This window comes from Schistocerca cancellata, chromosome 4, assembly GCF_023864275.1.
Source record: "Schistocerca cancellata isolate TAMUIC-IGC-003103 chromosome 4, iqSchCanc2.1, whole genome shotgun sequence".
Classification (NCBI taxonomy): domain Eukaryota; kingdom Metazoa; phylum Arthropoda; class Insecta; order Orthoptera; family Acrididae; genus Schistocerca; species Schistocerca cancellata.
Genome location: NC_064629.1, coordinates 917,264,747 through 917,278,491, shown reverse-complemented (window position 1 = coordinate 917,278,491; position 13,745 = coordinate 917,264,747). Strand labels below are relative to the sequence as shown.

At 38.2% G+C, this 13,745-nt stretch overlaps 1 protein-coding gene across 1 annotated transcript in view; it reads right to left on the bottom strand.

The window, feature by feature from the left end:
* LOC126184502 (latrophilin Cirl) overlaps positions 1 to 13,745 on the bottom strand; it is a 796,671-nt gene that overhangs the window by 18,143 nt on the left and 764,783 nt on the right. Inside the window, exon 17 of the mRNA XM_049926894.1 lies at positions 11,548 to 11,716. Within this exon, the coding sequence (XP_049782851.1) occupies positions 11,548 to 11,716 (169 nt within the window). The remainder of the gene's footprint in view (positions 1 to 11,547; positions 11,717 to 13,745) is intronic.

Below are 13,745 nucleotides of genomic sequence, written 5' to 3'. Positions count from 1 at the left end.
GGATCTTTGATTGGTTTATCTCAAGCTTCATATGAGAACTTCCTTTTTATTCTTATGGCGAATTCTTATGTGAATGGCTCACAGCTACCACTTGCCTTACCGCAAGCCATGTAGCGATAGGTCACTCAACCATGACATTGGTGTCTTGCAGCAAGAAAAGAGAACCTTGACCACCACAAAGAGTGGCAAAAATCAACCAGATGCTCTCAATTGTGCACCAACAGGCTTTGCGCAGTGAGACATGTCATCATCATAATGCAAATTTAGATAATTGAAGTGATGAAAACCACTCACATAACTACAACTTAAATTTTATGTTTGCATGCAGTAATTTTTTCCTATTACTGAATATTTAACATATCATTATTATTCTCACATTTATTGCCAAAATGGTGCCACTAAATTTTGGTATCCTGGACAAATTTGCGGGATGACCGCCCCTAAAGCAGGCCTTGTGTACAGGTCAGGCATGAACTACCACATTCCACATTCACAACCCTGGCACCATTTGCAAACAGTTGCACTCTACTCATTACCCAATGCTTGGTGTACTACGTTTTGCTTCGTGTTATGCATTGCTTGCTGTTTTCTTATTTTTAAATGAATGGTGAGAATAATCCTGGTCCATGACAGGATTCGAATGTGACCGCCAGAAGGGATTGGCAATCCCCATGATCATTATGTCATTTCTGCTTTTGCATGAGAGCAGAACATGCACAGTCATAGGCTGCCAGCTCTGTGAGAGGAAGATGGAACCTTATCTCCTGCTCTGTTCCACTCCCTTCATGCGGTCTAAGTTCTCGTTTGTTTACGCCTGCTATGTTATAGCGTCTGTATTCAGTCAAAACTTCCAATCAAATATTTTGGAACCGCACCAGTAGACAATGACTAAATAATACAATTAAGTATCTCTTTCTCCTTCACTTTAATTTCTGTGCACAAAGCACAAGCACAGAATTTTCTTTCCAAAAATGTGTGTAACTTTGTACTTAAAGTAAGATTAAACTTTTTTTTTATTAACCTGAATGGTCTAAGCTTGGACACAATGTGTGGTTAATGTTTCTGCCAGATGAAATACAAGATTTCATTTTAAAAAATTTAATACTTAAAATTTCACTACTACTTTTCTAGTCCAAAATCATTTATGGCTGAAGTTGTATTTCACACACAGTAACCTACAGTGCACACTTCTAAGATCAAATACATCAAGAGAAAATAAAATACTTAATACAACAGATAGAATGTCTGCCAGAACAAAAGAATTTTTTCATCTATGTGCATACTCTGTACAGTATTTGGTGGAGAGTACATACTGCACCAGTGTTATTTTACCCTCTTCCCATTTTGTTCATGGATAGTATATGGGGAAAAAGACTGTCAGCACCAACTCTGTATGAACCTTAATTTCTCTCATTTAAGTGATATGGTCATTACTCAAGATACTATGGAAGGAAATACATTAGTGGAAGTAATACATTTTTACACTCTTTTTGGAACATGGGCTCTTTAACTTCTGTGTGGAAGACTCTCCTTGATGCACTCATTTTTTTAAGTGCCCCCTTTGCAGGTTATTGACATTTCTATGATACTCTCACACCGACTAATCAAACCAGTTATCAGAAGTGCTGCTCTACTTTGAATATCTTATGTTAATCTGACTTCATAAAGGCCCCAGTCTAATGAAACATTACTCAAGTACTGATCAGAGGAGGAGGATATTGGTGTTTAATGTCCCGTCGACAATGAGGTCATTAGAGACGGAGCACAAGCTCGGATTAGGGAAGGATGGGGAAGGAAGGCGGCCGTGCCCTTTCAAAGGAACCATCCCGGCATTTGCCTGGACTGATCTAGAGCAATCGCGGAAAACCTAAATCAGGATGGCCGGACGCGGGACTGAACCGTTGTCCTTCCGAATGAGAGTCCAGTGTGCTAGACACTGCGCCACCTCGCTCGGTAAAGTACTGATCAGACAAGTATTTTGTAAACGACCTATTTTTAACATTGAGATTTATGTGACTGTTTCAGCCCAAATCATTCAAGACAGAAACTTCTGTATATTTAATGGTTGTGACTGAAACCAGCAGCTGATAGCCAATCATGTTGGCCAATGATATTGCATCTTTTCATCTTTATGCACATTAGATTAAATTTATGTCTGCAGGTCCCTCTGCACTTTGTAATGTCTTCCTAAAGCTGTAATTTTTCTGTACACAAATTCACTGTCTATGAACTGCCTCATAGGGCTACAGATGTTATCTGTCAGGATATTTATACACATTGTGAACAGCAGCAGTCATATCACACCACTGTGAGGTACACCGGATGCTAGTTTTGCTTCTGGTAATGTTTCCCCATTAAGTAAGACATTAAGTTCTGTTTATTAGTAAGTCTTAAGTGCAGTCACATATTAGATAACCATGTCAAACTGTATCACAGGTTTTCTGGAAGTTAATAAACTCAATATCAATCTCAGCTCCATTATCTACTGCCTTCTGGATCTCATGAACAAACAGATCGAGCCAAGTTTCATGCAATCAGAAGTCTTCAATCCAAGTACATATCTCTTCAGGTAATCAGTATGAAGAAATGTTTTATGAAGTGACAGTACAGAAATACATCAAAGGCTTTCAGGAAGCCAAGACAGAAAAGGAGCATCCTGACCTGCACCATCTACTGCCTTCTGGACCACGTGAACAAAAAGAGCAAGGGTTGCACAAATCATGTTGATTCTTTCATAGCATTTTGTGGTTTCCATAAAGAACATCACTGCCTATAGGTCTATGCTTAAGTCTCACAAGCTTCTTACAAACTGGAATGAGTTTTGCCTTTTTCCAGCTTTGTGGCACTCTCTTCATTGAGAATTTGTGCATTTGGATAGTAAATATGTAATAAAAGAAAAGTGTTCTGCTCCTTCTCAGAGTGGAGGTTCATTGGTGGTAGAACTGACACAAGAAATTTTAATTAAAAGTAACTGTATCTCTACAAAATATTTCCCCCTTTTTTCTTGTTTTTCCAGATGAAACAACCAATCTCCAGGTGCTAAGACAGGCCACACACACTTATTTCAGTTGACTGACCTAAAATACTTACAGCTAGAAGCCATAGAAGCAGCTGAAAAGACACAAATGTTGGTGGCTAAAAGTGATTTCCATTTCATCTACAGAAAAATGAGGTATGGCAGCAGCTTTATATATGCTAGAGCAAATATTGAATCCAACATTGTAGCTAAATATAATAATGTGTCTAGTGAAAAAGTTTAGAACTGTCTATGGTTGAATTACCATGGCAAAATACAGTTATTGTTTGCCTATACAGGTCACCAGATGGAGACACAAAAGTTTTTTTTATAATCACGTGGAGTAACTTTTGGAAGAAATTAACTCTATCAAGAAAAATATAATCATACATTGTGACTCCAATACTGATTTCTCAAAATCCAAGACATTCAAAGACAATGTTATAAATTTGCTATAGTCGTTAAGCAAAAGCCCAGCTGTAATTGAACTAGTTTGGAAAAACAGCAACTACTGCATCTACAACTGACCAGATTCATACATAAGTGTATTCTGCTTCTTATTTAGTGCATTTCCCATTTCATATCCTTCTGAACATGTATCAGTAAGCCTAAAAAATTTTGTATCACTCACATTTGAGACATTTTGTCCTCAATGATAAAAAACAAGTTTGTCGACAAGAGCTTTCCAAAACTCTGTCGTACTACCAACCTCACCAGATACTTTACTGTTTTCAAGTGAGCATATAATTTCTTTAATTTCTTCTAATCTGAGGTTGCTGAGTCATCATTTTGAATACAGTTTCTACTAAAGATGAATTTTGACTCAGGTTCGTGACAACTGAAGACCCCACAGAAAAAAAATGGGGTAAGTCCATTTAATTAGGAAATGAGTTTATGGCACATTCTGATAGTCAGCTGACAGTACTATAAGGCATTAAAGTGACTTTCAAATTACATGGTAAGTCACTGAGATACAAAAGGTTTCACTTTTAGTTATAACAGAAAGAACATTGCAAGTCAGTCTTATCAGAGATAGATTGGGGTAATTCAAAGGTTTGCTTCCACTGTTTGCATTAGACCTGTTAGGTCAGTAGGGTTGTGACTGCAAACATGATCAGTTGAGTTTCTTAATCTGTTGTTTCTTACAGTAATAGTGTAATAAGTGTGACAGTTGTGTATTCCTCTTAGGATCTTTAAAATGTGTTGAACATCAAAAGATGAAAGTGAGAAGAAATCTGTTAATCAATTAGTTAAAAAGAGAAAAAGTTATGGCAAAATGAGTATTGTTTCTAGGGTTATTAGGTCAATGTCTGATGTGTTAGGCAGTGACTGGAAATGCTCATTGCTTCATTCAATGAAAGAGAACAGCTTATCAATAATTTTAATTTGCTAGGTAACTGGAATATCAGTCTTCGTATTCACCAGCTTAGTTTCTGACATTAATTGCTCATAACCGCGTGATGAAAAGGAGGTAACCATTATAAACCATAAGTGCATTTATGGGAAAAAAAGAGCTGCTATGGCAAGGGAAATATGAGACATGTCTCTCTGAAAAAGTAAAGCTATAAATTGCAGATAAAATTACAGTACTCAGTATGGAAGATCAGTCTCACAAGGTAAGGGCTGTTACATTTTATTCAAGAAAGTGACATGGAGATGTGGGTTGGTGGGGGCGACAAGACAGAGGAAGGACAAACAGAAACTGCTGGGTGGAGGATTATGGAAATGAAGGATGTGTTGCAAGGAGAACTTCCATCTGCACAGTTTAGAAAAGCTGGTGGTGGAGAGGCACATCCAAAAGGCCCAATTGTGAAACAGCCATTGAAGTTGAGGATGATGTGTTCAGCTGCATGCTACGACACCAGGTGATCAACTCTGTTCTCAGAAACAGTTTAGTGGTAGCCATTCATCCGAGTGGACAGCTGATTGGTAGTCATACCACCATAAAAAGTCTTGTAGTGCTTGTAGCATAGTTGTTATATGACATGGCTGCTTTCACAGGTGGCCCTGCATCTCAAGGGGTAGGATAAGCCTGTGGGAGAACTGGATTAGGAAATTGTGGTTGGGTGTATTGGGCAGGTCTTGCAACTGAATCTTCCACAGGGGTACGATCCCTGTGGCATGGATAGGTATGTCGTGTAGATTGGATGTGTGACGGAATACCACTTAAGGACATGTGGGACATATCTTGGGTAGGATATCTGTCATTTCTCAGCATGATGATAAATAAAAGTCAAAGCCCTGGTGATGGATATGGTTCAGTTGTTCCAGATCAGAGTGATAATGGGTAACATGGGAGGTGCTCTTTCATAGCTGATTCTTCATGTTGGGGGGAGGGGGGGGGGGGGGCAAGCCATCTGGATCCTTCCCTCCACCTCCAGGTTTTCTGAACTATGCAGATGGCCGTTACTGACGCAACACATCCTTCAATTCTGTAACCCTTCTGGCTTCATTTCATGAACCCACTGTCCCCACACCCTTTATGCAACAGTTTCCCCTTCTTCTGAGCTGTCTTCTTCTTCTTCCTGGCTCTACAGTCTTTGATGCACCTTGGTCTACTCTACAACATCATTTCATTAAACACTGTCCAGTATCTTGCACCTCCATCATCTGACACCAATAATTTTTAGATCTTCTTGTAAGTCATCCAAGTAGCAAAGGTCTTTCCATGCTTCATCATCAGAATGGGTTCTGTCGTAACATTATTTTTGTTGAATTCTCATGTCCCATATGAAAGGTATGGTCAACACATTTCCCATACTTTATTTTAATAAATCTGATGATTTTGAGATCTTTATATAATCTATACAGTACAAAAATTAGTCTACACCGTATTCCACATTCACTTGTCATCCCATTGACTTTGCAGAACACCTTCCATTTGAAACATCCTATTAGCTCTTCACACTGTTGTGTCAATATCCAGGTTTCTGAGCCATATGTTAATACCAAACGTATTAAAGTTTATGTAGTTGACACTTTGTTTTCCTGGACAGAGTCCTGAACTTCAGTAGTAGGACCAGTTCATCATTTACTAGATAAATAGATGCATCATTTTATTTCTGCGTTAACACATAATTCTGTGATGTTACCAGTGTTTCCAGACAGACAAATTCACTAACAGATTCTGTTCACACCGGGTCAATTTCTACAGTGATATTTAGTTCTGGTCATATTACTCTTATCCATTTGGTTTTACCGACGTTCAACTCAGTCCTATTTCTATTGCTGCAGCCACCAGTGTCCTATGTGTTTCTTTAGAGGTCAGTTATATTCTTGCAGTATTAACCACATCACCTGCATAGGCCAGAACCCACACCATTCTATTGAATACTGTGCCTGTTATGTCAATTTGAGCCAATCTTATTATTTTCTCTAGTACTGTACTAAGAAGCATACATGAGAGTGCACACCCTTTTTCCTCAGTCCACAGTCAGCCTTAAAGGTTGGTATTAAATTTCCTTGTATCTGTACTTTACACACTACTTCTTCCATAAGTAGACCTACAAGTCATATCAACTGTTGTAGTATGCCGGGTTCTTTCATAACATCAATAAGCTTATTTATTTTATGGTGATATATGCTGCTGTAAAATGAACAAATGTGTGACGAGTTTCGATATTTTATTCTCTTGTTTTTTCCCGTATATGTCTCAGGATTGAAATTAGGTCAATAGCTGATTTGCCAGATCTAGAGTGTGCCTGATGTCTCCCAGTTGCTTTTGCTGTGAAAGGTTTTACATAGGTCCAAAGCAGTTAGGAGAATATTTATATGTGGTGCCCAATAATGTAATTCATCTTCGATTTGTAAATTCCAAAATATCCCCTTTCTTACATATAGCACATATTACTCCTGTTTTCCAATCATTTGGGATGACTTCTTGCATGCAGGCATTAGCTTGCTGATCACCACCACACTTAATAAACTCAGCTGATATATCACAGCCAGATCACTTAATTTTTAGCTAGTTTCTTTATTGCTTGCTAATCTCTTGCACCAAGGGCATCCAATTTTCCTTTTACCTGTTTGTTTTTGGTTAGTCCCCATGCTTTAACATTTTCTGATTATAGTAATTCCTTAAAGCACACTGGAAAATTATGAAACATTCCCTCCAGTGATGCAGTTAGTTCACTATTTTTCCCTTTACATTGTGTTGTTTTTGGTTGAAAGCCCCTTCTGAGGCTATTGATATTTCTAAGGAATTTCCTACTTTCATTAGTGCTATTTAGTAATTCAATATCCTGCATCTGCCTTTCAAAAAACTTCTCTTCTCTGCTTTGTGAATTCTCTTTTCTGCGTGGCACTTTTCCTCTATAGTCAACCAGTAGCATTCTTGTTCTTCAGGTCTGCATCTTTTGGTACAATTTGTTTTTTGTTCTTACTGCATCCTCACACTCTGCATCATACCATTCATTTCTTCTCATCTGTTGTTCCATACCAACCACTTCCCCTGCAGCAATCTGTATTTCTGTCCTCATTTTATGACATTGCTCATTTATGTTATGAGTAAAATTCTGGAGGATTTCTGTCAATCTGTTCTCCAAATCAGTATCTAGGTGTTCAGCCTTCTTTGGGTCCTTAAGCTCTGAGATATTATACTTATTCTGTCTTTCTCCTTTAACTTTACGTGCATTTGAAATTCTCCCTGTTACTCTTGGTAGGGGGAGGTATGATTAGAGTAAATATTATCACCTCTTACACTACGGCAATCTAATACAATACCAATGGTAGAGGAAAAGAATCACTCCTGCCCTACCTTAGCATTCTTCTCTTCTGCTGTCTTCTCCTCTGTAAGGACATGTACATTTATGAGATGGCACATAAAGAACTTCCCCATTATTTGTATACAACGTATCTTTGGACCTGTTGCTTTAAATCCCACAAATCATTCAGTGCTTGGACTGACTATAAATCCCATACCAAATATAAATTTACTGTTGTGGCTGCTGTTTTACAAAGTACACGGCTATTTCTGAGAGGTATTCCAGCCAGTCCACCTTATCTCTTCCAATGCCATTACATCCACCTTATAGGTATTCATTATTCCAATCAGACTTCCAAGGGCTCCAGTTCTATATGATGCCTGTAGATTCCATGATACAATTCTTATATTGCTTGCTCATAGGGTTGTTGATGTTCTCAGGGTTCAGCACCTTGGAGTTGAGAGTCAGAACTGAGTAGGAGAAGCTAAGTGACTTTGACTTGCTTAAAGTCATACTTTGTGCATCACTATCCCATTTGAACCCCACCCCCTGTCCTCTCAACCCTTCACTATGCACCACTCCCCACTGACTCCAGTATCTGTTTATCACTTACCTAGGCTGTGCACCTGCCACCCTGCCAAAAGTATTCATAGCCAGCAAACCTACTGCCTCCCTCCAGCTGCAAGCTACCAATAATATCCCCTCTTACTGTCTCCCACATCTCTCCCCTCTACACACCACACCCAACACAACCCTCATCCCAACAGTCCACCTGCCAAAATGAAGTCCTGGCACTGTTTGTCCAGCTGGCAAATTGTAGTGGTGCAAGGTGTGTATGCTGGAATCCAAAAGCCAGCAAGTTTTCTTTCTCTTTTGTGTGTGCCTATTGAAGACTCAATGTTTCTGCCATTCAGAGAATGGTGTCCTTCACTCCAACAGTATTTACTTTCTGTCAGAACCTTCTGTAATATACAGAAGAAAGATTATCAGAGTGATAAAGTTAGCTAAATGCAGAGATTCAAGTCTGCCACTTTTTAAGTCTGGAAATAATCCCTCTGCCTTCTTTGTACACACTAACGGCATCTCAAAAGAAAAAACATCTCGAGATGTGACTGTGATGTTCATTCTTTTGAAATTAGGCAGAAGCTTAACCTACACATAAACATAGTAAGCACAAATTTACACCAAAGTATATCATTTTATAGTTCTGTTATTACCTAAATGTGTTTCAACTCTGTATATGCTATCGTCAGTGAAATATTTTTTTCTTTCCCAAATAACTCTACCACTTGTCTATATTGGTAGACTATGAGAATGTGTGGTGGGTATAAAGTTCCCAGCATCCATAAGTAACAGTGTCATGTGAGAAACAAAATTAACAAAAAATCCCAGTGATAACAGCACATTAAGTGCTGAAACACATTTGGGTAATAACAAAACTATAAAACAGAGTCTTACACAAGGCAGAATTTCTCTCCAGCAGCGTTTTGCAATTCAATCAAAACTAGTTTTTACCTCATTCTACCTGAAAGATCTTTCACCACAGACTACCCTTCTGCTCAAGACAAAACAGCTTAACATAAAATATTACTAGTGGACCATATGTAACAATGCATATGTAAGCTATATGTCGTGAATCATATTAATTTCTTTTAAACACAAGTATGAAAATTACAAATAAAATAACAGCTGAAACTTGAACATTCAGCCAAACTCAGATGTTGACATAAGACATAAATTAATACAGAATCTGATAGTACTGTGAATCTCAGTCTAAATATGTAGACGGCAAATACCCACAGATTTGTGGTTTATCAAAACTTATAAATATCACTGGCATTCCAACAGTTGATTTACAGGCTACATGCACGAAGAAAGATATTTATGAAAACTGAGCCCTAGAACAAGGCAGTTATAGCAAACAAGTAAGAAGAGCATATATTTCATGGAATGCAATAAGTAAGGATTGGCTACAACAGATATCGGTAATATTCTTTTAGAGACACGTTTCTTTGCTGATTGCAACTCTCTACACATTAAATTGCATGCATAAAAATCAGGGACAAAAACAGTCAGCTTTTGACAGGATTTTTTTATGCCCAAAATTCAGGGATCATGTATATTCAACAATGAAACTGATACACTAAGGTGGGTAATTTCTTAACTAAATACCCATGACAGCATATGATTATGTGCTATGAATAGAACTCGAATTCAGATCTTGGCATTGAAGATTGGGTTTTTTTATTAAATTTCAGTCTGTAGATTGACTTCTGTGACAATGTTTTCACCATTTTAATAATGGGAGCTTGTAAGAAATACGAGGTGCATTCAAGTTCTAAGGCCTCTGATTTTTTTTCTCCGGACTGGAAAGATATAGAAACATGCGCATTGTTTTAAAATGAGGCCGCGTTCATTGTCAATACGTCCCAGAGATTGCAGCACTGTATGGCAGATGGAATTTTACCGCCAGCGGCGAGAATGAGAACTGTTTTAAATACTTAAAATGGTAACGTTTTCTTTACTTGAACAGCGTGCAATCATTCGTTTTCTGAATTTGCATGGTGTGAAACCAACTGAAATTCATCGACAGTTGAAGGAGACATGTGGTGATGGAGTTATGGATGTGTCAAAAGTGCGTTCGTGGGTGCGACAGTTTAATGAAGGCAGAACATCGTGTGACAACAAACCGAAACAACGTTGGGCTCACACAAGCCCGTCTGATGACATGATCGAGAAAGTGGAGAGAATTGTTTTGGGGGATCGCCGAATGACTGTTGAACAGATCGCCTCCAGAGTTGGCATTTCTGTGGGTTCTGTGCACACAATCCTGCATGACGACCTGAAAATGCGAAAAGTGTCATCCAGGTGGGTGCCACGAATGCTGACGGACGACCACATGGCTGCCCGTGTGGCATGTTGCCAAGCAATGTTGACACGCAACGACAGCATGAACGGGACTTTCTTTTCATCGGTTGTGACAATGGATGAGACGTAGATGCCATTTTTCAATCCAGAAACAAAGCGCCAGTCAGCTCAACGGAAGCACACAGATTCACCGCCACCAAAAAAATTTCGGGTAACCGCCAGTGCTGAAAAAATGATGGTGTCCATGTTCTGGGACAGCGAGGGCGTAATCCTTATCCACTGCATTCCAAAGGACACTATGGTAACAGGTGCATCCTAGGAAAATGGTTTGAAGAACAAATTCCTTCCTGCACTGCAACAAAAACGTCCGGAAAGGGCTGCGCGTGTGCTGTTTCACCAAGACAACGCACCCGCACATCGAGCTAACGTTACGCAACAGTTTCTTCGTGATAACAACTTTGAAGTGATTCCTCACGCTCCCTACTCACCTGACCTGGCTCCTAGTGACTTTTGGCTTTTTCCAACAATGAAAGACACTCTCCGTGGCCGCACATTCACCAGCCATGCTGCTATTGCCTCAGCGATTTTCCAGTGGTCAAAACAAACTCCTAAAGAAGCCTTCGCCGCTGCCATGGAATCATGGCGTCAGCGTTGTGAAAAATGTGTACGTCTGCAGGGCAATTACATCGAGAAGTAACACCAGTTTCATCGATTTCGGGTGAGTAGTTAATTAGAAAAAAAATCGGAGGCCTTAGAACTTGAATGCACCTCGTAGTGAAAGAGATAAAACATTGCATTGGATCTAGGACAAAAAATTTTTCCCCGGGGTCATATTTATGTGACAGCACTTACAACAATTACTTGTAATTGTGTTTTCTATCTAAAACATCTTTCAAATCAAATATCAATTATTTGGTGATCTGGACATAACATTAACAACAAATAAATAAAATTTCTCACCTTGTCATTCTGAATGCAGTGAAAAATGAAGATAAACATTCCTTGAAAACTGTTCAGTGTTGTAAATATATATGCCATTGCAAGTGATTCTTCATTCAAGTAGAGTAATCCAAAGGTCCAGGTAAGTCCAAGCAAGAAGACAAGGACAATAGCTCCCCTCAGCCATGACCTAGAAGCACATCATTTTTTCAGAACTTGACCCATACAAAAACTGCATGTGCAGTTCATTACATCATTAGTAAAATTGGCTTCTCAATAACACCTAAGAATTAGAGAGTATCCAATTTTTTTGGGCAATAGTTGGGAATGTCACGACAATATACTTGCTGACATTAATTTAACAACACTTTACACAAATATAGCAATGTATGTTACAACTTGAGTTGTGTTCCAAGGCTAGCATTAATGAAATGTCTTGTGTACATTACACTACCATCTAGTGAAGAGCAGGTTCACAAATATGACACTGCATTCCTCAGTGAATTGCGAATGTGAATGTGACAATCAATCACTACTGACCGAATAGAAGAGGTGCTGAACAACTGATAGGCACGTACAGTAGCAGATGTGAATAACTTTGTGTGAAAGTTTAGCTACATAATCACATTTTGTGTACTGGTATGTTTGCTGCTCAGGGCCTCTTCTATTTATCAAATATTCATCTTCCCGGACTACAACATATATTGTCACAATAACTTACGTAAACACTTCAAGAGTTATTAACATTTTTACCTAATGAATTATCTGAAAATGTACGGATACATTTATTGCATTTACTACATATAATAACTAGAAAGTGTTAATATATTACTTTTCTGGAACACATCTCTTCTTCCTTCCCCATCATACTTCATTAAACTGCTTCTCAAGATCGTCTTCACTCCTATGCTTTGCTGCCCCAAAATGAACATTCATCTTTCTCATTACAGTAGCTGGGGGTATATCAAAGACAGATGTCACTATAAGAATATGAATGTCCATCTACCTAAGAGAATCTGTAGTTTGTCCACTTTCATTCATATTTGCAACTTGAAAACAAAATTAATAGTGATTATAATGATTATAAATTAATAGTGGCCAAAACTGACAGTGTCATTTTCTTTGTAAAATATGGATTTCATTTCACAGCTTTGTCATCCATTTTTCATAGAGTCACCAGCATCTTAACTGCACTAATCTGGCCAGTGAACCATATATTTGTGAAGACCCACCCAGAAAATATTCAGAAAAAAATAATTGTTCTGAAAGCTACAACTGCTACAAATTATGTAACATTACCCTGCCAACAAAGCTTTGTGAATCATTCAGAAAGACATCAAAAATAGTTTTTTTTCCCCCTTAAGAGAAATCTGATCATATGAAGACATACACTCGAGTGAAAAGAGAAAGTTGCTAACAGTGCAGTACTCAAATGTATTTTTAATTATATTTGGCACTTTACAAGTCAGTTTTCAATTTATTCTCTTTATGATACAATTATTAATTTTTTTGTAAGAAGACTGTTTTTGTCTTTTCTCAGTGTCATAGAAGACTTAACCAAAATTTTCAAGGGCTGTCTATGAAGAACATTGTATTTCAGTAAGAGAAAGAGTAGCTTAGTTTGAGAGATATGAGTTTAAGAATTTACAGAAAGAAGACATCTCTTTACTCTGTTACATTTAAATCTGTGGTGAATACTCCAGAAGTAAAGAATGAAGCATATATCTGCCAGCTTACCAAGAAACATGTACATTGTGGTTACCATTTCAATTAAATTACAGGAAGAGATCAGAAAATTCGTAACCAAAAGATAAAACAGAAAGGTGACTCAATTTTACAATATTTACTTTCTGCTGGCTAGGAGGAGATTTATAGCACCCAAAACTGGCTGATGGGTTTAAGAACGAAATAGAGCTCAACAGATCTTTTCTGGTCAATCTCTGGCTTATATCGTTAGCTTTGACTAAAGGAAACAACATGAGAATGCATGTATGAAAGAAGGCTTGACTATTGTTGTTGTGGTCTTCAATCTGAAGCCAAGTTTGATGCAGCTCTCTATGCTCGTCTGTCCCCTGCAAGCCTCTTCATCTCTGCATAGCTACCAAAACCTACATTCATTAGTATCTGCTTACAGTAATCAAGCCTTTGTCTCCCTCTGCACTTTTTACCCCTACACTTCCTTCCATTACAAAACTGACAGTTCCCTAATGCTTCAGGAT